The sequence below is a fragment of the Polyodon spathula genome, chromosome 6, assembly GCF_017654505.1.
Source record: "Polyodon spathula isolate WHYD16114869_AA chromosome 6, ASM1765450v1, whole genome shotgun sequence".
NCBI lineage: Eukaryota > Metazoa > Chordata > Actinopteri > Acipenseriformes > Polyodontidae > Polyodon > Polyodon spathula.
Window position 1 is genome coordinate 39,288,382 of NC_054539.1, and position 25,607 is coordinate 39,313,988.

At 36.9% G+C, this 25,607-nt stretch overlaps 1 protein-coding gene across 2 annotated transcripts in view; it reads left to right on the forward strand.

Annotated features, from left to right (window-relative positions):
• crim1 (cysteine rich transmembrane BMP regulator 1 (chordin-like)) overlaps nucleotides 1-25,607 on the forward strand; it is a 264,844-nt gene that overhangs the window by 237,091 nt on the left and 2,146 nt on the right. For both annotated transcript variants that reach the window (XM_041252822.1, XM_041252823.1), the window contains 4 exons: nucleotides 2,024-2,245; nucleotides 7,417-7,611; nucleotides 8,597-8,719; nucleotides 24,281-24,471. In XM_041252822.1, the coding sequence (XP_041108756.1) occupies nucleotides 2,024-2,245; nucleotides 7,417-7,611; nucleotides 8,597-8,719; nucleotides 24,281-24,471 (731 nt within the window). The remainder of the gene's footprint in view (nucleotides 1-2,023; nucleotides 2,246-7,416; nucleotides 7,612-8,596; nucleotides 8,720-24,280; nucleotides 24,472-25,607) is intronic.

A 25,607-nucleotide genomic window follows, 5' to 3' on the forward strand; every position in this document is an offset into this window, starting at 1 on the left:
AGGTTACCTTGCAGTTTGTTTCCTGTGTGCAAAAGGAGTCCAGTAGTTGTTCACATCACTTTAGATGGACTCATTATGGTTTGTTTCCCAAGCGGACTTTGTTGGTCACACTTTACACCAAACGTACAGAGTGAGGACCAAACCCTCAAAACTGACAGAGTGTGAACACAGCATTATTTAACCCCTCTGGAAATAAAAGAACAATCAGCTATAAATATGGAAAACATTGAAGGAATTAACTATTTAACCACTGTATATGAAATATATTTTTATAAATGATGTACTGGGCATCTTAATGTAGCGTGTTTATTTCATCATACCAGTGTGTTTAGTTTGACATGCTTACCCTATTTAACAAGCTAGTCCATACATAGATAATCCACAAATCCATAAATTGTTTGGTCATTGTTTCAAACGTTACCAAATTAATCTCTCAGTGCAACATAAACAGAACCATTTATGTAACAGGCCGATCTAATATCCAGACCAAACATTTAAATTGGATCGGTTCGTGCGGCTTATAAGATTCCTGTAGTATATTCAAATAAAGGAATGTGTAGTATTGTGGTGTAGAACTTAATAATTATAATAATTGTAATAGGAAATAACATGCACTGTTAAAATAACAATCTGTAAAATTACAGCAAATTCAGCACTGTAACCACTACTTAAATTGCTGATAAAATGTTAGCCTCAACAGATATTGGATATGATCTGGTATAGATTCCAATTCTACACTCCTTGCAGAATTCTGATAATGCTTGCCATGTCAGGTGAACTCTTTAAACAAAAATGTAGTCTGGGAAACTCTAAATTTATTTGGGGCCTGATATGGGGCCTAATTCTTGCTATGACTTCTTTAATGTAACCAAAGATTGGCAGAAATCTTCCTACTACTGTGTATATGAATGGGGTGAAGACCACTTTTTTAAAAAGCTCTCCTGGTTTTAATAATATTCCATTGAGAAGGTGCTAAAAAGTACACAGATTATATAATTAACACAAGAACACACCAAATGCGTTCACAAAGCGCTATTAAAAAAAACATAAATTCAAAAACTCAAAGACTGACCTTTGTGGGTTAGATCATTTGCTGAAGAAGGATATTAGCACTGGTATTATGTCAGAAATGGTACTAACACCAACAAACAGTTTGTGAATCAGGCCCTAATGAGTCATCAAGGTGGCAGCCTAAATATTTAGTTTGAGAAAACACTTCTGGATTGTTGTCCCTAAAGGTTTTGAAACTTAACAAGAAAATGTAGTTTAGTTTGAAGCCAATTCCTGGCAACAAGATTAATTAATCTGATCCCACAGCACTTGTTATCAGTGACATTTTGTGTTTGTCCAAGTACGAAGTGAAACTGTAGATCTTTTGACACTTAACATTTAAACTAATTTTGTAGTAGGCTTACTAAAGCACCCCATGAAAAAAGCTTCCACCAATCGCAACTTATTTTATTGTTTAACTTTATATTTCAGTAGCAGTAGGCTCCAAAGGGGGAAAAAAAAAATTGGTAACCATGGAGATTTCCAGTCAGGCTGATTTATAAATTTAAACGATGTAACCAGAGTAGACCCCTTAAAGGGATTCTGTGGTTGGATGAAAGCATTTCAAAAAGCATGACTAATAGATAGCAGAAGTATTCCCTGTACAAAGCTTCCAGATGGACTGCAGAAGTACTTTGTAATCTAGAAAAGGAACTGTAGCAGGGTAGAGTTGTGGTCAAGACTGGTTGGTGGCAGGAAAGCGGACCCAGAGACAGAAGCTGCAGTTTAGTGGTGCTGTTGCACACTTTTATTTAACAAACAAAATAAAGAAATAAAGGCACAAGGGCCAAAACAAAAAGGTATACACAAAATAGGTCACCTTAATTCAGGCTGGGCAATGGCTTTCGCTGAACTGGTTTTTCCTTCCATCCTTCCTCCCTCGCCCCCCTCCCTCCTCCCCCCTGATAAAAATACCACAAAACTCAGAACAGTTTTCCTATTTGGTCATTAATTTCAAACCTCTTGATTTCAGATGAGCCCTTCCTGCCCTTGTCACCTAGCAACGAGAGCATTCCAGGCTACTGCAAGAATGAGGAAGGGGACATCTTCCTGGCAGCTGAGTCATGGAAGCCCAACGTGTGCACCAGCTGTGTCTGCTTGGACGGGGCAATCAGCTGCTTCTCAGAGTCCTGCCCTCCAGTTGCTTGTGCTCGGCCTGTTCTGAGGAAAGGCCAGTGCTGCCCCTATTGTCTTGGTAAGTCCTCTTTAGCTATTAGGTTGAGCGGATATTGCTGTCCACAGAGAAATACAAGCCTCACAAGGGGTGTAACGATTCATTGTGTATCGATTAATTGTGATACCTTCAATTGATACAGCATATCATAATAGAGGTGTGCATAGCGATACAAATGATACACATTAAACAGCAGCTTGTAGTACATTACATATCTCATTTTGGATTGTTAATAAAATTACACTGTGTAACACAATTTTTGTTCCTGGGTAGTAAGTGTTATTTCCTAATTGCTTATGCCTCAAAAGTATAGAAAATGGCTATTATTCCCCACAAACTTTGCTTTTGTGACCAGGACAGTGATATTTCAAAATATCACTATTTCCAGTGGGAAAACGGGCAAATGTGTGTCTTTTCGTTCACATAAAGTCAGAAAAAAACATATGAATCCAAATTAACATGTATTTATACTAAAGTAATACAAAAATGACTACAAAAGATTTAGAAGTGAGTAGTTTTTCGAGATTTACGATTATACTGTATTTACAGTACATCAACTGTACATGCAATACTGGCAAAATACAATAAATATATTCTCGATTTACGATGGTCTGTACTGTATGGCGAGATGTTTTTATATATTTGATACATAATATTAATGTTATAGTTTGTTACGTATAATGTAACTACTGATTGGAACTTTTTGTCTAAACAAAATCTCCACAATGCACAAACAGCATCCCCAAATCACTGTCAGCCAAAAGTCTTCTTCACAGTCTTGCACCAGGGCCCAGTAACATCATAGCGCTGGCACTGGGTTTGTGTGAAGAGGTGAAGAAATTCTAATCTTGTTTATTATACATAAACCTGTGTCAGTGTTTAATCAAGTTTACAAATATAGTCTGTTTTATTTTTGCACTCTGTAATAGAATATACAGGCTTTTCAGCTGTAAATATATTCTCAAAAAGGAAGGAAATTCTTTGCAAAAGACTTTGTTAATTCATCGGTTAGGGTTGATATTAAAACGACAAAAGTAGGGAAATGCGATGTTAGGGTTTTTAACCTTAACTCTGCATTACCTCTCACCCCCTTACTAGTAGTGGAATGGGCAAGGCAACACAAGCACCCACAGACAGCCATCATCAGTTAAGACGAACAGCATACAACTCTCTGCAGATAACACAAGAGACATCCATCTGCACTGCATAAGGATGGATGTTTACGGAACGCATGTGTGTGCTATCTGTCAACATAGACCTAAAACACTGGAGAATACAGAACATACTGCTATTACAGCACAACGAACACAGCCCGACATGGTGAGGCCATCCCTCCCATTAAATTGTATTATGTTGCTCATTCAGTATGACACTGAAAAACTCTTGGTTGATCCATGTTGTTGGTGTTGCATGTTCCACTCGCCCATGTGAACACAGTTTCATAACAGTGTACCTCACTGTCACAAAGACAGCTGAGTGGCGACGTCAGAATGTGCTTTGCAATTATCCATTGTCAATGTTCCAACCTCAAAAAAATCAAACAGGTTAGTTAGACACAATCTTCCTAAGGGGGTATGGTGGTGGGAGGGAATGCAGTAAGAGTTAAAAACCCTAACATCATATTTCCCTATGTTTATCATTTTAGTATCAACCCTATTAACAATGTTTTTGCAAAGAATATATACACAGTGCCTATACAAAGTCTACACCTCCTTGAACTTTTTTCACATTTTGTTGTATCAGTGCCTCAGAGTTTCACTTAAATGAGGATTTTTTTCCACTTATCTACACACCATACTCCACACTGTTAAGGGAAAAAAAAGTTTTTATTTAGAAAAAATTCTATATTAAAAATACAAAACTGAAAGATCATAAATGGATAAGTTTGGCACCTTTGGCAGCAATTACAGCTGTGAGTCTGTTGGCATAGGTCTCTACCAACTTTGCACACATAGATTTGGCAATATTTGACCATTATTCTTTAAAAAACTGTTCACGCTCTGTCAGCTTCCTTGGGGAGCATTGATGGACAGCAAAATTTTCGATTGGATTTAGGTTGGTATTCTGACTGGGCCACTCAAGGACATTTACCATTTTGTTCCTTAGCCACTCCAGTGTAGCTTTGGCTGTGTGCTTTGGGTCGTTTTTGGGTTGCTTTCTTACGGGGGTCAGCAGGTTTTTCTCGAGGACTTCTCTGTAGTTTGCACCATTCATTTTCTCTTCTATCCTGACAAGTGCCCTAGTCCCTGCCGAGAAACACCCCCATTAAATGATGCTGCCACCACAATGCTTCACAGTAGATATGGTGTTCTTTGGGTGATGCTCTGTGTCGGGTTTGCCCCAAACATAACGCTTTGCGTTTGGTCCAAAAAGTTCCATTTTAGTTTTGTCAGACCACAAAACTTTTTGCCATATGGCTACAGAATCTCATGAGTGATTTTCTGCATACTTCAAATGGGATTCAACGTGGGCTTTCTTGAGTAATGGCTTCCTTCTTGCCACCCTACCATACAGGCCAGATTTGTGGAGTGCTTGGGATATTGTTGTCACATGCACACTTTGAATAGTCTTGGCCATAAAAGCCTGTAGCTCTCGCAAAGTTGCCATTGGCCTCTTGGTAGCCTCTCTGATCAGTCTCCTTCTTGCTCGGTCATCCAGTTTGGAGGGACAGCCTGATCTAGGCAGGGTCTTGGTGGTGCCATACACCTTCCACTTCTTAATAACTGTCTTGACCGTGCTCCAAGGGATATTCAAGGCACTTCTCTCTGTTTATTCTGTGTTCGTTCCAGGTTCTGGTCTGACATCACCCACTACAGCCATCTTTGTGACACACAAGAATGCAAATTTTAGATACACAGGGGTTCACAATAAGCAGAAATGGATAGAGGGGAATGAAACCTGATTGTTTTTCTTTACTAATATCTCCTTCTCAAGACAAAATGAAAGACCCTGCATTTCCAGTAACAGTGACTACATTCATATTAGTGTTACAAAAGCAACAACAAAAACAAACCAGCTATACACACATACAAGTACATTTAAGACCCCCGTGCAGCTGAAATCCAAGAAGTGTTCAAGAACAAGAATAAATCCTCTTGAGACGTCAAAAACATTTCGTCTAATTATATGTTTATATATTATATATATATTATATATTATATGTTTGTGAAAGAACAAATTACTGAACCATGGATTCAGACCTAGCTGAGTCGACCGTTACAATTCTGCTCCAGTGCAGGATTCTGATACGGAAGTAGTATATGCTTCTGTATAGCTTTGAAGTCCCTTGTCCTGTCAGAATGGCTTTTTACACTGTTGGCAGGCAGTAACTTAAGTAATAATGCATGTGTACAGGTATTTCAAAGCACAGCAACTATCCTTCATTTGCAGGTAAATTCACAAGTACAGTATTACTATTTAATTAAAGATTTTTACTACAGTTTTGAATGATTTACCTTTCTTGTGTGGGTTATTTCTGTCTACTGTGGATTGCGACTGTTTTATCCTTTGGTGTTTGTGTGGCTTGTATACAGGTTTGATTTGCCTTGTTAGGAAAACACTTCTTACAAACTTTCTAAGCAAAAAGGTGATGATTTCATAACAAAGCACAGTTCGCTTGAATCTACACCTATTGATTGTGTAAGTGTAGAAGTTAAAAGTATGCAAACTTTTAAGTTCCTCAGAAATGTAATGTAATAAACAGGTAAACAACACTGCATATCAAACATACTTCACCAGGTATGTGCTGAGATAATACCTTTTTAATTTTCTGAATTCTTACAGGATTGGAACTTATTCTGAACGAGGGTGTGAAATCTATGTAATCTGAAGCAGCCTTCTGCAAACTAGGCAACAAATCTATTTGGTTTTCTTTGATTTGTTTCTGTTGATAACAGATACAAACACTGTTTTGAAATGAGAGAAACGTGTGTTCACAATCCCATGTTGCATACGAGGTCTACTGTTAGAGGTTTCAGTCTTCTATGTGCTGTATATTACTAAATAATATCCAGTTTTCTATTTAAGAGTGTCAGTCAGTGAGGTATTGTGCCAACCTTTACTCTTTGACTGTCCTTTACGTTGACATTTAACTTTTCTTATTAAAACTCATGTTGTTTTTCCCCCAAGTCTGTCATAATAACAGGAGTATGTTGTATTTTGTAATAGATTTTGTATTTGTATGTGGAGTTGGAGAGTTTTAAAAGTTCTGTGTTTTTTCCTCACTGTTACTTCTAAAGAAGACAGGGTTACCTATGCAACCTCTCTTTTTAACAAGATGTCACTGAGTCAAGATGTTGACAACAATGTTCCTTCCCTAAGCACACCTAAAACTCTTTTTTCATTTCTGCATTGCCTGTCAAAAATGGCAAACATCATGTTAAAATAAGCAGATCTGAAAAACTTTCTGAGCAGCCCTTAGGTGATTTTTGTCCTCAAAACAAGATTTTCCTACCAGAAGTGTGCTCTATTAAATAGGTGCACTTGTCAGTAGAAACTACCACTGCTGTTAACAACAAGGAACCCTGGCAGGCGATGGAAACAAACAAACAGCAAATTGATTTTTTCCCCATCCCTCCTTGTGGTTCTATAAAGTCCTTTAATGTAGTTGTTGATCTACAGCTGTTCACTTCTGCCTCAGAGACAAGTTGGCCTCTCAGAAAATGAGGTAATATTGAAAGGATTACAAATTCACCAAGAGAAGTGTTCTTGCACCCTCTAGTGATTCTAAAGTGCAGAGGTTGGAAAAATACTATTTTGAAAGAAAGAAGCCATTAGGACTGTTTTCAAATTATATATATATATATATAATATGCTTTCGAAATAAAATAGTTTGGCAGTTTGGGCTCCTAATTATGGTAATACAGCCTTTTTGCTGGTACTGGAGGTTGTTTTTTTTTTTTTTACTGGGTGAAGGGGTTGGAAAGCAAAACAAGAAATGCTGTTAAAAGAAAAAAGTAGTGACCAATACAAAACATACTAATATTAAACCAAAATCAGTTCAAGAAATAAAGTAAATAAATACTGATACCATACTTAATGCAGTTAACTGTAATAATACTTGACTTAACTAGTAATAATACTTTATTAACAAAAAACAGAGTTTGTAATGCTAAAACTGTAAATTGTACCTTGATAACTGCATTATGAGTTGTAAGTAAAGACTTTTAATTCATGACTGGTTTATTTCACAGAGGATACTGTACCAAAGAAAGCAGTGTGCCATTTCAACGGGAAGACTTACGCAGATGAGGAGAGGTGGGACATCGATAGCTGCACTCATTGCTACTGCTTGCAGGGTCAGACCCTTTGCTCCACTGTTAGCTGCCCCGCATTGCCCTGTGTGGAACCCATAAATGTAGAGGGGAGTTGTTGCCCTATGTGTTCAGGTAAGCACATCAAAAAGACCTTCACTGCTGAGATAGTGGAGGATATTTCCTAAAACACAACAAGGGTTTTTGTAGATTTCTAAATCTGTGCTATTCAGCCCAAGCAGGTCTTCGATAAAGCCATGTAACAGGGCCAGTGTACCTGTACTGGCTTCTCACTTGCAACCAGGTATCTGCAGGAGAGAGCCAGGTGCTCTGCTTGTGACGTGCTACCCAGCCCAGGGTACTGGAACAAACATAAAAGAGCCAAATATCTGACCATCGTGTGTGGAATCGGGATCAGAATTTATTGTTTTCCTGAGGGACAGTGAGAGCACCACATGCTGTATTGGCAGCAAACATTTATTTGTAGTTGTTTTTACACATTATTTTCTCTTACAATGTTGTGTTTCTGTTCCTTTTACACAACCATGTATTGACTCCCAGCCATTACCACTGTTGATACTGGCCTGTAGCATTTCGTGTGCTGCTCAAAAAGACTTTTCAAACGTACTCCTTTGTCCTCTCCATTTGTCACACACCCTATCACAAGCAGGTTTACCATGTTAGATCTACTGGGAGACTTGTTCTGGGTGTGAAATATCAAAGTAATCTTAACTAATGTATTCGTCTGTTTCAGTCAACACATGTATCCAAACTGTCCTCTTGCAACACTCTGTCCTTAGTGAATGTAAGAAATACCACATACTATTACCACTGTTAGGGAAATGTGGCACTTCTTACATGCTTTGCAGGGTGAATGGTTACAGTGCTTTTGAGTTAGTATTAATATTTTCACCCCAAAATCATAAAATATTATTGTCTGTATAATTACAACCTAGCTCTTCATAAAAGTAAAAAATAAAAAAAATAAAAAAACACTGCAGAACATCATCACTTTCCCTGTCTAAACAGTGCTGATACAATGTTTACAGTGCCATACAATTACAACGTGCATCAAATGTTTATTAAAGTTCAATAGTGTATTTTTAAATCTTCCCTACAGAGATGTACGTGCCTGAACCTACCAACATTCCCATTGAGAAGACCGACCAGAGAGGAGAGGTTGAATTGCATGAGCCCTTTTGGCCAACAGGCAGTGAGAATGAGATCTTACCACAGTTCAGAGGTGAGTGTTTGTCGATGACTAAACAGATGCAAGAGTAGTTGACATGTCTGCCTGTGGGTTGTGGGTTAGATCAATTTCTGATAAATACCTGTCTGCCATATTTTGGGTTCTAATATGTTGTTAGCTTTATGACCTAATGTTTCTTCCTGTTCTGTGGTGCTACTCAATCAAAAAGACATACATGTCCCAGAAAAAGGCAGTTTCCCATGTCAATAATAACTTAAATGTAAACCACATTGTGGCAGGCTGGCGAGTGGATAGAGGCCCAGAGACAGACTGCAGTTCAAAAAAATAACTATTTTATTTTAAATAAACACAAAAATGAAAGGGCACAAGGGCCAAAACAAAGCAATTTAAACACAAAAAGATAAAAAAACAAAACTTACAAAAATAACAATTTCCAGGCTGGGCAATGCCTTCACTGGATTCAAACTTTCCAACCAACCAACCAACCAACAACCAACCAACCAACCAACCAAAAACCCAACTTGCTTCCTCAGCTCCCTCTCCCAAATGAGAAGCAGAGGCCTCCTTTTATGTCAGGTGGCTGGGTGCTGATTGATCATTAATTAACCTAATCAACTAATCAACCCCAGCCACCTGAACATAATAAACCCAGGCAGGTAGGGGAAGTTAACCCCATCCCTGCCAATTTAAAAAGGGCAGAGCTTTGCTCTGCCACACACATACTGCACCCTGGGAAAGTTTGATTGAATATTGCCAAGAAGCAGGAAAGTGACGCAAGCTTTTTATTCAAAAAGTGAACTACTTAATAAAGCACTTCTGTTAATACAACAAGTATTTCAAACATGTGATGCTGGTGTTGTAAGCGTTGACATAATGTGTTTAGTTCTGGTCATTGCACTACAAGTTACAGAGAAGGACAACTCATCTAATCCCAGAAATAGTACGATCTATGAGGACAAAAAAGTTCAGGCTCTTCAGTCTAAAGAAAACACATAAAACAAAGGGGTTTTTCCTGTTAACACATTACATGTATGAAACTAGGTGAAAGTGTTACAAAACAAACTAGGACCTTGTTCCAACCAGATCCTTATTTATTTCTTCAAATGATTACCATTGATCCAAGGGTGTATTAGTAAGATGTTGAAAAGCTATTGTAAGGTCATTCTATGACAAATCACCCACAACATATTGGATTTAACACCCTATTATCTCTGATCCAGTCAAGGATGAAGGTTATGTTGTGGAAGGCTCTCTTGCACAATGAAAACATATTCTCAGGGGTTAAAATCTGGCCTTGAATAGGACACTGCTCATTTTTTTTCATGTCTTTTTCTTGGCAAGACGGTATAACCAGACACACTCTATCAATGACAGGCCACAAACTGGGAGACCAAGAGTCACAACACCTGCCCATGATCGACACATCATTTTGCAGTGTCTTCATCATGTCATTTGTTAATCAGCACAATAAAAAGTCACTGCACATGAAACGTATGTTACTTTATAAGTGTGACATCCGGTACCACTCTCTTAACTTAAGAAATCTCTGTTTGCAAGCCATGCTTTCAAATAGTATTGCAGTTGCTAGAAGGTGAACTCACTGCTTCAACTGCTTAATTCTTATCTAACTAACAATATTTGACACAGAAGACCCAGCTGATGTGAAATGACCCAGGAAATGCAAGTGTGACAGCTTTCCTGAGAATAAGCCATGGAAACAGTGATTTCATGTTTTAAAATAAAAAAAATACATATTTGCTATGACATTTGAGACACATGTAGCTAATGAAAGCACAAAACAGGTACAATTTATATACATATTTTATTAACTACAATCACTTCACAGGCACACAACATTTTCACAGATGCATCCCTAATTCCCACACCTTTTTCACCTACTTCAAGTCTCCTGTCTCTCTATAATGTATAAAAAGCTGTGAGACTCTCAAAATGGCTGAGTTGAAAACAAAGCTGAGGAAGAGGACATTTTTTCTTACAGGACAGGCAATCTTGTTTCTTGCATCTCTGCAGATTTGGGATGATTTAAAACCTCTCTAAATAATACTGACTTTTAGAGATTTTTATATCAAATTCATGCACACAGGGTGAAAATCACTTAAGTATCTACTGGCCAGAGAATAATATCAAATGCTGGATACCCCTTGAAAACATGCTTTGCAGTGTTCAATCCCCAAGTCTTACTTCAGCTACAACCTGTGGGTTTTAAATCCAACATTTTAAAAAATACTACTGTGACTTTTGTTCCAGATATTTATTATTTAGAGGGGGGGAGGTAATGTTCTATTTTTTTTTCACAGCAAACTAAAAATAATACCATCCTGTATCTTTTTAAATGCGAAGCAGAGACTTTGACTTCTCATGGAATCTTTTTCATGTTTTTATTTTTGAGGTTTTTCCCCCCAAAGGTCAAACATTTTGTAAGGGGGTAACTTTATTTATTTGTTTTTCAAATGTGTTTTTTATATCATTTTAGATTCCTTATGCAATTTTCATCAAAGACACCTAACACAACTCTCTAGATCAAATAGTTTTTGAGTAAAAGATTGATTAATGGCAAATCAACCAAATGTTGAGCCCTTTATAACTTTTGACCCCTTAACATTTATTTTTTTGTCTTTAACAGCCCTGAGCAGAGTTTGGTGTGCATTGCATGGGGTAGAGTGTTAACTGTTGGGTGATTTGTCACAGAATTACCTTCTTTTCTGATCAATCAATCCCAACTCCACTTGCACATATTTTAGGTCTTTAAGGAGCACATGTGATATGCAACCTTTGCAAGATCCCCACTAACTTGGAGCAGATGGAATGCTGAGATCTGCAGTGTTCTGGGATGAATTAAAATATGTGTGCCCTGCATGTGGATAGAGTAGTCCAAACGGTCATAAAAACAGTAAGGTCAATTCCATGTCCTTTGCCTACTTGAAAAGAGTATGACCCCTCTTGCAGAAACCGGTGCATTTGATAATAAGAAGGATGCTCATATTAATAATTTTTGTTTCACATTCGCAGACAAAAGTATTGGCACCCTATGCTTATTATACCATAATTCAAGATAACAGATTAAGGACGAGCATTTAGTAAACTTTAACCACGTTTTAGTAAAACAAAAAGCAAAATACACGTCTAGTAATTTAACAAGTAATCTTTATTAAAAAAAAAACAGTAATTAATTAGTTCATGACAAAATAATTGGCAACCTGCTTTAGTATTTCATGTATCCTCCTTTTGCTTTTATTTCACTTTTAGACATTTATGATAATTCTTAACGAGTTGGTGAAATCGTGGCCACTTCTGTCATGCATATTTCCTTCAGCTCAGATTGGATATACATTTCAGATCAGTCCAAAACATTTCTATTGGATAGAGATCTGGTGTTTGCGAAGGCCATTCCAAAACTTTTATCTTAGTTTTCTTCAAGATTTCCATAGTTAGCCGTGCGCTTTGGGTTGTTGTCGTGATAGAAGATAAACTGTCTGGGCTGTCTTTCCCTTTTTTCTCCAAAAACCTTTGGGGGAAAGTTCGATTTGAGTCTCATTGGACCAAAGAATGTTGTTGAAGAATGCTTCAGATTCCTGCTCATATTTCTTGGCAAATTTCAGATGGTTTGTTTTATGAATTTTCTTTAAAAAGTGGTTTGCAGCGAGGTCTACATGCATAAAACTGTTCTGTATTTAGGTGCCTTTGTACAGTTTTTTTCATGCACTATTGTGACTGGTTTGTCTAAATGTTTCTTTAAGTCCTTGGCTGTTAATCTTTTTTTTTTTTTTAAATGCTCGGTTGATTCTCCTACCTGCTGTACATGTCATTTTCTTTCAAGCATTTCAGTTTAATTTGTTCTATGGTACTTCTTGATATTGTTCTTATTGTGGATTTTTATATACTATATTTCCTTGTTATGGTTCTGTAGCCATTTCTTTTGTTGTAGTTTCCTTAGAGTGCATTTCTCAAATGTGAATCCAGCTCTTTTCTCTTGACCATCATATGCTGTGTTACCAAAACATTATTCTTCAACTGATGTTTGTGATGGGGTGTCCTGCCCCTGTGTGTATTTTATGTTTTATATGTATGTATGTATATGGTGGTGCACAGAGTGTGGGTTATGTAGCATAGGTGACTTTAGGCAGGGGGATTGCACAATCACTTCACATGCAGATTAAAGTGGGTATTTGTATGGGGGCACAGGGAGAGAACAATTAGTCCACGTGCAGTCTGTGCCTGCTCAAATTGAATGATTTAATAAGCTGTCAACCCAGGCACATCTGCATAAAAGAGGCACACGTCGGGTTGGTGTATTCAAGATGAAAGAATGGGAGAGAGAAGGAGAGTAAGATCATTCTAAAACTAAAGCAGTTGCTACTCGTGCTGACATAGCTCAGCACAATACTTGTGTGTTTAGTGTTTGCCGTGTTTTGTCTGTCTGTTTTGCCCATCGTACCTTTTGTTTTGTTCAATGTTTTGTGTTTAAACCTTTTATTTTCAATAAACTCTCACATCAGTGCTTCCATACCACAGTACTGTTGTGGTTACTTTGCTGGTCTGACGTCACCACAAGCCATTGTGTCACAATGTTGTAAATCATTTTCTGGCTATTGACTTTATAATGCAGATTAGTTCCTTTGTAATTATTTTCAATCAATTCATATATTTATTTAGTTTTATAAAATGTTTACACAATTTTAATGTCATGAGTAAGTATTTGAAATTGCTTAAGTGATTTTGTTTTTTTAATTACAATTACACATATGGAAGCAGTTTGCGGCCATCTGCTATCACACAGACCATTACAGTTATGTGCTGCTTCTCATTTCCAATCGTGATTACCTACAACTGTCCCAGTTTGTGAACTGTGGTATTGCTTGGCATGTCAAAAAATATGGGGGTCTGATCGGCATTTCCGATCTGTGCAAGCTGGTACTGTTTGTTAGAATGGAGCCTAATAACGAAACGCTGAAATTGTAAAAGATTCTCTTCGAATTCCTCAGAAAGCTAATGACGCTTCTTTGTAAATGGCGTTTTCGTTTGTCTTTTTTCAGCAGCCAGTCATGTTCCTGTTTGTGTACTTGGGTAGTCAAGGCGATTTTAATACACACATCACTATACTCGAATTTAAGACACAGGACATTTTTAAGAAGTATTTGAAATTACTTAAGTGCTTTTGTTTTTTTATAAAGTGCTTGTTAAACTACCAGAAATTGTGTATTTTGGTATTTGTTATATCTTTTACTTTCACTAAATGCTTGTATTTAACATGTTTTCTTGAATGATCTTATATTAAGTGTAGGATGCCAATACTTTTGTCTGTGACTGTATAATGAGTCAGGTATTTCAGAACAGCGCTTCAATGTTTTTTCTTCTTTCAAAAAGTAGCATTGATTGAAAGACCTGTAGCAGCTTTCTGTTAGGACTCCTTTATCCAGCAGTGGATTGAAAAAGGCTGATATATTAACCCAGGCACGTCAGACCACTCTAATTTCGATACCTAAGCACCAATGACCCGAATCTTCCGGGGTGTCTCACGGCAATAATAAGCCGTGGGGCAATCAAATCAGTCTTTCTGAGCCTTGTCATTAGAAACATTGGCACTAGGAACAAAACATTTGTATCCCTACATACCAATTTTGATGATACACTTCAAAAACATCATACATAGAAAATGCATCTACCAGCGTATATTCTGAAGTAGAAAAGTATTGAGAGCCTTGTTGTACAAGACGATACAAATGTTACTGTAAAAGTATGATACTGGTCAATCTTAAGTTTTACTGGTAAATGTCTGCAGTTATGAAGAAAATAAGACAATATACAAAATAATCAATGTCGAAGAATATATTTATTTCTACAAACACATTTTCCATTAGCAAAATAATCATTAATGAGCTTACAATAAAGCTCGGAACACATTGCCCGATAGACGTTTATAGACTTGTATACTAATAAATCCTCTCCTGATCACACACTTTATCACCAAACTCCTCAGTAATGCGACCCAAGTCATTATTTTATTACTATAACAGTTCAAAAAGCTCTGCAAATGTCTGTGATTTTCTTTGAGCGCTGGATACGGAAGCAGCTATCGCCTTTGTTTATGTCCGTGTTATCTCTGTGGTGCATGAGGCTATTAGATATGCCCTTTTTTCAGCTTCATTCGTCTCACTCGGCCATTGAAAGGTTTTCTTGGCTTTTTCCAGAGAAAAAAATTACTAGAGACCTGTGCTTGACTTCCTTTTGATGATATCGGACTGGAAAGGGAAAATTGTAATGTCGGACCTGGTCCCACATAGGACCGCAAAGGGTTAGAAAATGTATCTTAAATTTGAAGGAATATGGTACTTTCCACTCCACACTCTTACACACTTACCACGTCTCCACTTCCTTTGTCCTTTTTCAAAGGGTGTGACCAGCAGTAATTGACAGGCAATCATTCAGTTACCACCTGGCCACATTCCACACTTTTTTTCAGTCAAACATCAATCACTCAATCCCTCACTCAATCCCCCCACTCTCTCACTATATATATATATATATATATATATATATATATATATATATATATATATATATATATATTGGAGAAGACAGCATAACGATTGACATTGTCAAAGAAGGAGGTGAAGAAGTGACAAAAATACTGTTACATATCTCTACAGATTGCATTAAGCAAAAGAAAGTGCCAAATGACTGGAACGCATCAGTGATACTTTACATGAGAGAGATAAAGAAGACCTCAAGAACTGCACACCTATTAGCTTACTTCTGTAATCTACAAAAATTTTACCAAGATACTCACCAACAGACTTCAAGATAAATTTAGACACAGGATTCTGGAGTGGATTTAGCACAGTGGATCATCTTCAAGTTGTAGTGAGTCAAACTACCGCTTTGCTTGGGATGCATTGACTATGAAAAAGCCTTTGACTGTTTTCACAAGATCTATAGTAAGCTCTCAGAAAAAGCAAGGAATTGAGAAAACGTACAGAGTTCAGCACCATATACAAGAATGCAACATCCACAGTAGGACTCCATAAAAACAGCGACAAAATCAAGATTAAAAATGGAGTTTGTCAAGGAGATACAATTTCCCCAAAGCTCTTCATTGCCACCCTAGAAGACATTTTCAAAACACTGGATTGGGAAAATAAGGTGCTGAAGATCAGTGGAGCTTACTTGAATCGCCTATGATATGCTGACAACATCCTCATATTTACAATTGAATTGAAGTTAATGGGATCATGCTTGACGAAGTCAATAACTACGTGTAGTTAGGACAGTTAGTTTTGGCAATGGAGAACCAAATGTGTGAAAATCGACATAAGAGTAAAAATGGGCTGGAGTGCCTTTGGAAGATTAAGCATGGTTCTGAAAGGGAAACTAGCCTTATGCCTCAAGAGGAAAGTCTTCGACCAATGTGTGCTGCCAGTGCTAACTTATGGATGCGAAACCTGGACCCTCAATGCAAAAATAACTCGAAAATTACAAAAATAATTAATTACAAAAGACTCAACAGAGTATAGAAAGAGGCATAACAAGGAAACAGGAAAAGAAAGGAATGGATAAGAGTTCAAACAAAAGTGTGCAATGTTATTGTAAGAGCAAAAAATGAAACGGCAGTAGGCCAGATATGTAGCAAGAAGAACAGACCATCGCTGGACCAAGGAGATATTAGACTGGATCCCAAGAGAGATAAAGCAGCCAGGATGAAATTAAGAGCAACGTGGATGAGGGACGCAGCAGACAGCAGTGGATTGAAAAAGGCTGAAGATATATATATATATATATATATATATATATATATATATATATATATATATATATATATATATATATATATGGTTGGAAACCAACCCATCACTAGTGACAGTCCCGGACGGGGAAAAAAAGTCCTTCTTTCGCTGCACTAACAACAAGAGAAAATGATCCTGAACAATTGTTACAAGACACTAAATCTGTGAGAAATGAATTACAAAAAATACTACAAAAGAAATATGCACCAAACACTAAAATGGTGATGATTTAAAACTTCACTGTTACTGTTTTCTGACCGACGATGTAAACAATATGATGGCTGGAATACTACCGGATGCTTATATAGTCAGCAAGCGCACAGAGGGCGTGACGACCGAAAAAAATGTTTTTTTTGAAAATACTGCATGCAAAATAAACCTCAAACATTTTCTAGTTATTTATTTTTTATGCTGTATCAGCTATATTTACTTTGGTTCAAATCACTATATATAAAGTCGTATTTAAATGATAGGTCCCCACAGGGGTGGCCAATTCATATCGCCCGACGCCAGTGACAACAAGTTTTACTGGTACATTTTGCCTGTCAGACAATTATTATTATTATTATTATTATTATTATTATTACTACTACAACTTTGAAATGACTGTATAATCGCCTTTATAAATCAGTCGTGTAGTACTTTAAATATATACTGTACAAGTATAAATTACACAAAATCAATAACAAAAAATATTATTTGGCAAATTACAAATGTAAAAATAATATACAATAATACAGTGTAAATATAAACCATAAAAAACACTTATTTGCATAACTTTTTATGCAAATAATCTACCTAAGTAGCTTGACATGTATGGAAAAAGTTTCGCTTATATACATGTAGTGTCATTGTACTTTTATGTTTTCGTGAGTGCTTAAGCGAAATGGGAGCAAGAACATAAATAAAAACAAAGGCTGAGGGAAACCAAGGTGAAATACACAACACTCAAAACAGAAGGTATAGTGGCACTATGTGAATGTAAGCAAATCATGAACACAACAAAAAAAATAAAATAAATGGATGGTCGTCTTGTTATTACCAGCTTTGGTGTGACTGATAAAAGAATCTAACATAAATTAACCTAAATTAAAATCGTCAGCCCCACAAATAGTTAAATGCTAATAAGTCACTCAAAATATAGTAATGAAATGCATCCAAAACAAGTTTCACTGCAGCACAGGCAGCTCATTTTTTCTGTCCCTCGCTGAATTCGATTTAAAAAAAAAAAAAAAAAAAAAAAACACTCTCCTGCTCCTGCTTCCCTACTTGTCTTAAAACACTCCTGCATTACATTCCTGCAACTGCCTGCTCTTCCAGGTTTAAAATTAATTAAATGTTTCTTTCACCACTGTGTGACTGTTTTAAGCCAATCAGGATACGCAAATCACATTTTATCTGCATTTTTAATAACGTCATTCTAAAAGAAACTCGTTAACTATGACTCAGAGTCTTTTAAACTTTGGGTTCAGCAAAAAAATAAATAAAAACAAGGATAAAGGGGGAAAAGAGGCCTGTAGACCAACTACCAGTGATAACACTGCAGCTGTTAACACTGGTGGCAGCAGGCAGCTCTCTGACACAAACAATAAAAATATGATGAAAATAAAAGAAAGAGTGTTTCAGCCTCACTGGAAGGAATCTTGGTCATGGTTAGTTTTTAAGTAAAGTCAGTCTGAAGAAGGAGAACCAGTCTCCAGAATGCATTATGAGGTTTGCCTGAAATATTCTACAATAGCAGTTAGTCACTCTGGAATAGGTAAGAATGGTTTCTTCAATGGATGTGATCAGTTTCGTATTGAGCCAATCAGAGCACATGAAACCAGCAAAGCTCACATGGCATGTTTGTCATCATACAGTCAGGAGATAAAAAAAAATCAAATTGTGCTGCTATGGTCACAGTGAGTTCTCCCAGGTCCACAGCTCAGTCTGGGGGGCAGCCCTTTATTGTGCAGGTAATGCACAAACTACAAGAGGTGGAAAGGAAGATATTAACAGTGTTATTTAACAATTCATACTTAATTGCTAAACTAGGTAAACCTCAATCAGACATGGTATTCCAATGAAGAGGCTAGTCTGGATGTAGTAGACAATTGCACCAACAGAAAGAAAGCCTTTGAATTCTTCAGGTGTGAGGCAAAAGTCTTTAGAAGTGACATCAAGGAATTAGTGGATCATGGTTTATCTCTATTTGAGCTGATGAGAGTACAGATAATGCCATCCTTGAACAGGAAACAGTGCTGGTTAGGGTTGTCAATGGAGGAAAGACCTATACAGTGCAGATCTTGTTCCACTGGAGCATGCACATGCATTAGGTGTACCTTTTTGTATAGTATTACAGTATTATGAAATAATAAAAATACTTCTCGCTTTTTGCTTTTAATAAAAAAAAACCTAACAACTTAAGTGGTTTTGGAATTGTATAAGAACGAAAAAAGTGCACAGTTTAACTATGGTAAAAAAAAAAAAAAGGAGGTTAATATTGAGCGCTGTTTTTTTTTTTTTTTACAGATAGTTCCTAACTGGATAGTTCACATTCATTGATTCATTTTATTAATGCACCTTATTCAGAAAACCTTTTTTTTCTAGACACACAAGTCGTCGTTTTATAATCTATAATATATAAGACAACGGCTTGTGTGCCGAACAAAGCCTTTGCAAAAACTGCACAAATATTAGTACTTGTATGACCCCAAACTGGTTGCCGACTGTGCAATAGCTTCCTATTTTTTTTCAAGTTTTTTTTTTTTGTAGATCAAGTGTCAATACCAGGATATATACAGTGCCTTGCAAAAGTATTCAGACCCCTGACAAATGCTCTCATATTACTGAATTACAAATGGTACATTGAAATTTTGTTCTGTTCGATATTTTATTTTAAAACACTTAAACTCAAAATCAATTATTGTAAGGTGAAATTGGTTTTATGTTGGGAAATATTTTTAAGAAAAATAAAAAACTGAAATATCTTGCTTGCATAAGTATTCAACCCCCACACATTAATATTTGGTAGAGCCACCTTTCGCTGCAATAACAGCTTTAAGTCTTTTGGAGTAAGTATGTACCAGCTTTGCACACAGTGTCGGAGTGATTTTGGCCCATTCTTCTTGGCAGATTTGCTCCAGGTTGTTCAGGTTGGTTGGACGACGCTTGTGGACCGCAATTTTCAAATAGTGCCACAGATTCTCAATGGGATTGAGATCAGGACTTTGACTGGGCCACTGTAGGACATTCACCTTTTTGTTCTTGAGCCACTCCAATGTTGCTTTGGCCTTGTGCTTGGGATAGTTGTCCTGCTGAAAGGAGAATTTCCTCCCAAGCTTCAGTTTTTTAGTGGACTGAAGCAGATTCTCCTGCAGTATTTTCCTGTATTTTGCTCCATCCATTCTTCCTTCAATTGTAACAAGATGCCCAGTCCCTGCTGATGAGAAGCATCCCCACAGCATGATGCTGTCACCACCATACTTCACTGTAGGGATGGTGTGTTGAGGCATGGGCAGTGTTACGTTTGCGCCACACATAGCACTTTGAGTTTTGGCCAAACAGCTCTATCTTGGTCTCATCTGACCACAAAACCTTTTCCCACATCACAGCTAGGTCACTCTCATGCTTTCTGGCAAACTCCAGAGGTGCTTTCAGATGGTACTTTTTGAGTAACGGCTTCTTTCTTGCCACCCTCCCATACAGGCCAGTGTTATGCAGAGCACTTGATATGGTTGACTGGTGCACCATTACTCCACTCCCAGCCAATGAACTCTGTAGCTCCTTCAAAGTGATTGTTGGCCTCTCTGTGGCTTCTCTCACAAGTCTCCTTCTTGTTTGAGCGCTGAGTTTTGAGGTACGGCCTTTTCTTGGCAGTGCCTGGGTGGTGTGATGCAGCTTCCACTTCCTGATTATTGATCCAACTGTGCTCACTGGGATATCCAAACACTTGGATATTATTTGTACCTTTCCCTAATCTATGCATTTGTATTACTTTATCTCTAACTTCTGTAGAATGCTCTTTGGTCTTCATTTTCCTTCAGATTCACAGCCCTACCAATGATCCCTCAACAGTGGGGTTTTTATCCAGAAAATGTGACAGCAACTTTAATGGTTCACAGGTGGAGGCCAATGGTAAGGTAATTGTGTCCTCGTTAGGGCAATTTCTTTCATCGGTGCAAACTGGGAGCTTCCACAGCACAGGGGTTGAATACTTATGCAAGCAAGATATTTCAGTTTTTTTATTTTTCTTAAAAATATTTCCCAACATAAAACCAGTGTCACCTTACAATAATTGATTCTGAGTTTCAGTGTTTAAAAATAAAATATCAAACAGAACAAAATGTAATTGTATCATTTGTAATTCGGTAATATGAGAGAATTGGTCAGGGGTGTGAATACTTTTGCAAGGCACTATATATATATATATATATATATATATATATATATATATATATATATATATATATATATATATATATATATATATATATTTATTTATTTATTTATTAGGCTTGTAGTCACATTGAGATTAAAACCTCTTTTACAAGTGAGACCTAGCCAAGCAGGTAGCAGCAAGTCAATCGGACAACAAGAACAAGTACACAATAAAATACAATTAAGATACAGGCAAATCAATTTGAAACAATAATCAAAATACACAAAAGTAGTCAACTATTTAAAACAAATACAACTCTGTCACGAAATCATGCAGTTTACTCTTAAATTGCAATAAAGATATCTTGGTCTGCAGCTTTAGTTTGGACTGGAATTCATTCCAGGACCATGGGGCATTACAAGCCTCATTACGCAATTTGGGGATTTTAAAATGCAATAAAGAATGCGATCTGAGGCTATGGTTACTATGGGAAGCTATAAGGTATTCATTTAAATAAGTATATTCTTATAATTTACATTAAATAGCCTTATATACCAGAATATACCACTGCTTCAACCTGCGTAAAACCAAAGAAGTCCAGCCTACCAAATTGTATAATATACAATGAGTATTAAATCTTGTATTTGTATTGTACCTCAATGCTGCATGATATAGCGAGTCCTGTTTACCTAAAGTTGATGGTGATGCAAACTTATATACTGCATCACCCTAGTCAATTTGCAGCAAACCATACAAGCAATAAGCCTCTTTTTTGTTTCCATAACATATATAACATGTTCATATCATAGTGATGTTTATAGCGTATTCCCATGCCCAACAGACGAGTGTGGAAACATGCGCTCACCTCTGTCCAGCACACTGCCTTCCTTCTGTTCCTTTAATACGGTCCTATTAGCATATGGTAATGCATCAGTAATTAGTAAAATGTGATGCAAATGTATTCTAAGTGGACATTCAATAATCACATAATGCAATCAGATTTGAATTGAGTGAAAGCCCTAATTTGTCTGAATATACCAATATCTGCGTGATAATTGTGATGCGCTAGTTCCAATAATTGCGCACCGCTGGCTCATGTAGTGTCAGAGTAACAGTCCACTCTGGAGTTGGGTACAATAGTACAGATTTTGCTGTGTGTTGTCACACATATGTAAATTAATTATATAAATACGTCATTGCTTTATTTGGCTATTCCATAGATTGCTGTGTATTACGGATATAGGGGTGAGCATCTGCACTTCGGAGAGCCAGTCACCGTCAGGGCACTCTTACTGTGAAAGGCATGCTTCCGTTTTCCTAAAGCCAGATCGGCGATACGATCAACCAATCAAAGACCTGTATTTTCTCTGCAGAAGTCCATTCATAAGTTAGCTGAGGCGGGACAAACAGTTCTGTTAACTGTAATTTTGGCCGTTTATGCAGCTGTCCAGTCTTGAATGTTGATGTTGCTAATGGTACAGAGACTGTTCATTTACTGAGAAATCATAGTAGGCTACAATTAACATTTTAGGGGTGTATTTAGAATTAATTATTATTCTTACAAAAAAAAAAAAATGTCATAACGAAAAAAGTCCATTCCAGCGACACTCAAAACCTTACAAACTGGGCTTAATCATGATGTTCAAATGGGTGAGTAGAATGAATAACATAATGCATTTCTGTGTATTGTGTATATAAAAATAATTGATTGATGTTTACTTTGCAGATGAATGACCTTGTTACATTTACAAATCAGAGCGTAGACCACAGTAGACTTTGTCACGGCACAACTTATGTTAAAAAAAAATTATTTAAAAAAAAAACAGGCAGTATCCAAAGCCTTTTTTAAAATTTTACTTAAAAAACATACAGCTATATCGGATCAGCTGGCCTTTAAAGAAACATATGTAGTATTTCCTTGTGATACAATACCGTCCGTATTTAATAAAACAGTGGCGTTTTCAGTTCATTAATTTGAAAACTTGGCGCCTAGCTATGGAGCCAATTGTGTATTTGAAGGGTCCGTATGTATGTGTGCACGATATATTGTGTGGTCTCGTCTGCTGTCATATCGGTACATACTGTGGCAACACCAGTGATAGCAGCTTGGGGTAATGCCATTACTAGTGATGATGTCCATCATTCTGCATTCTCGCTTGGCTGTTGTGTGCAGTTGCTGCATTGGTAGTGAATGCGCAGATGGTTTTGCGAGGCACAAACAGATTTGCGAATTGCTCAAAAAACTGCTATATTCCAATGCCCTTTTGGAATATCTCTCATTTTGTGCCAAAGCACAATTTTTTTGCGCAAATTTAGCGAGAGGATTGCACAAAGATCGGGCCCATGCTTCACAGCCCTCAAACAACACAGTTGCAGTGTATAATCTTTCTTAAAACAGTATACACATTAGTCTCTGTAAAATCACCTATTGACTTTATTCTACGCTGATACTCCTTATTCACTGCACTGTCTTGACGTGCTAGGAATCGCGTAGGAATAGAAAACCCACGTCAGCAATGTAGGAAGTTAATTTTATTTTCATGGTGCATTTTTGACTTCTACCAATTCACATATAAATAAATAAATTATTTGTTCAGTTTCATTGTTTTTGACCCAGCGTATGTGAATAAAAATATCAAAGCAATTTTTCTTATGTTTAAATATATATTGCAGTAATATGTATTGCAAAGAAGACAGCAATGGTAAGTCATACTTTAATCCACAGTAAATCACAGCAAACAACCATTCAAATAAAAAAAAAAAGCTTATTGGTCAGCAGATAAAATATTACAAGTAACACGTGTGATAGTGTAGAAATCTAACACGGATCAGGAGATCACTTGTTTTGATCAGTAAGAAAACATACATGAATAATAACCATTAAGCAAATAAAAATTAAAATTGTAAATCAAATGTAATGCAAACAATCCCTCAAATGTGTGTTTTTTTTCCTTTCCTTTTCTTCCCTTTTTATGGTATAAAATAACAGTGCGGTGTCCCTCCTGGCTTTTGTTCCAACTGTACCCTAAATTAATTAATTGGACCAATTAATAAGCACTTAATTGGTCCAATTAAGTAATTTAGGGTACAGTTGGAACAAAAATCAGGAGGGACCCCGGCCCGCCAGGACCGGAATTGCCCACCCCTGCTTAGCAGGACATTACTGATGCCATAAAACAACTTTATGTGGAACCAAAAACATATAATATGTCATAATTGCTATACTGTAACTGATAGACACAGTAAGTTTAATCTGACGCACATCTGCACAATTTGCTATTATTTATTATTTGCATGGAAGATGTTTAACCTTTAAACTTGTGGTGACTGTCAGGTGTAGGTTACATATATTATGTTGAAAGCATTTCTGCCATTTTTAGTTATGAATCAGCCTCTACTGTGTATCTTGAACATATACTTATTTTCTTCCAGGAGAAATGGGGAACCTCAAAATGGAGTACACTGAGGGGAAGGTCCCGATGCCAAGCGAGGACACCACCTTCCACTACGTCGCCTGGGTAACCCTGCCTATAATGATGGCTCTGGTTGCAATAGTCACTCTTCTCCTGATCAATCAGAAGAAGCAATGGATACCTGTGCCCTGCTATAGAGCTCCTACAAAGGTAACTGCCCTCTTTAAATACTTCAAGCAATTCCCTTGTAACATTTAAATTATTGGACATTGGGAACTGTGGTTTAATATTTATTATTCATTGACTCCTTTGTTTTTCTGGATTCCTGTCATTGGACACTTGGGAAATGTTGGTTAACAGTAACTAAATGCTACTAAGATTCATATTCACTGCCTAATCACATAATTGAGTAATGCTACAGTCTAAATGTAGATGTCCAAAACTCTGTTCCTAGGACCCTAGACCGTACTACATCTTCCTAACAATTAGATGCTGACTGAACTACAGCTATGGACAAACGTTTTGCATCACCTAGAATTTTAGGATTTAGACAATTAAACAACTATATGAACGTAATTTAGATATTTTATTTAACATCATGTAATTCAGAAACTACAAAATGATATTGCGAAAGTCTACCGGAAGCCATAATAGTAGTACGGTATTTCATGTTAGATTTCGAAATGTCGCAAACTATCCCACCTTGCTGTTCTGAATGTATTTGGTCATTGTATAATAATCCATATGTGTCCAAACATTTGCATAATGGCGCACTGCCAGTGTCCAAAATCATTCTTCTGGAGCATCTCTTCTGAGCCAAAAAAACTTGACTTCCACGTGTACTGGCACATGCCCAATGAAGCGTTGTGTAAGCTATATTACCTCCATGTGGAAACACACTAGTCTGTGAGAAACATGGTCCATCTAATTTTCCATAAGGAAGGAACTTGTACCTGCTTTAGTTTTGTGTAGTAGACATCTTTCACATTGTACGTGTTTCCTTTGCATGTTGTATTTTGATGTATTATTATGATTACTGTTGCATTCAAAAACAGTGGATAAGTGATTGTAGGGAAAAGAAAACCCAAGATGGAGTTGTTCTCATTTCTAACTAATGAAGGGACCTGCCCACAATTATAGCAGCACTGTGTTATTTCAATATACGTTTTAGATATAGCTCCAGCTGATTCTGAATGTTTGAAGTATGGCCAAGTATCAAATAAACTACCAAATGAGATTCGGAAACTATGTATTTCCTTTCAGAAAGAGGTATTTGAGGATGATCCGACCAAAAAAAAAACATTTTTTCTTTATTTTTTTTAGGTCGGATCATCCTCATTCTTTCT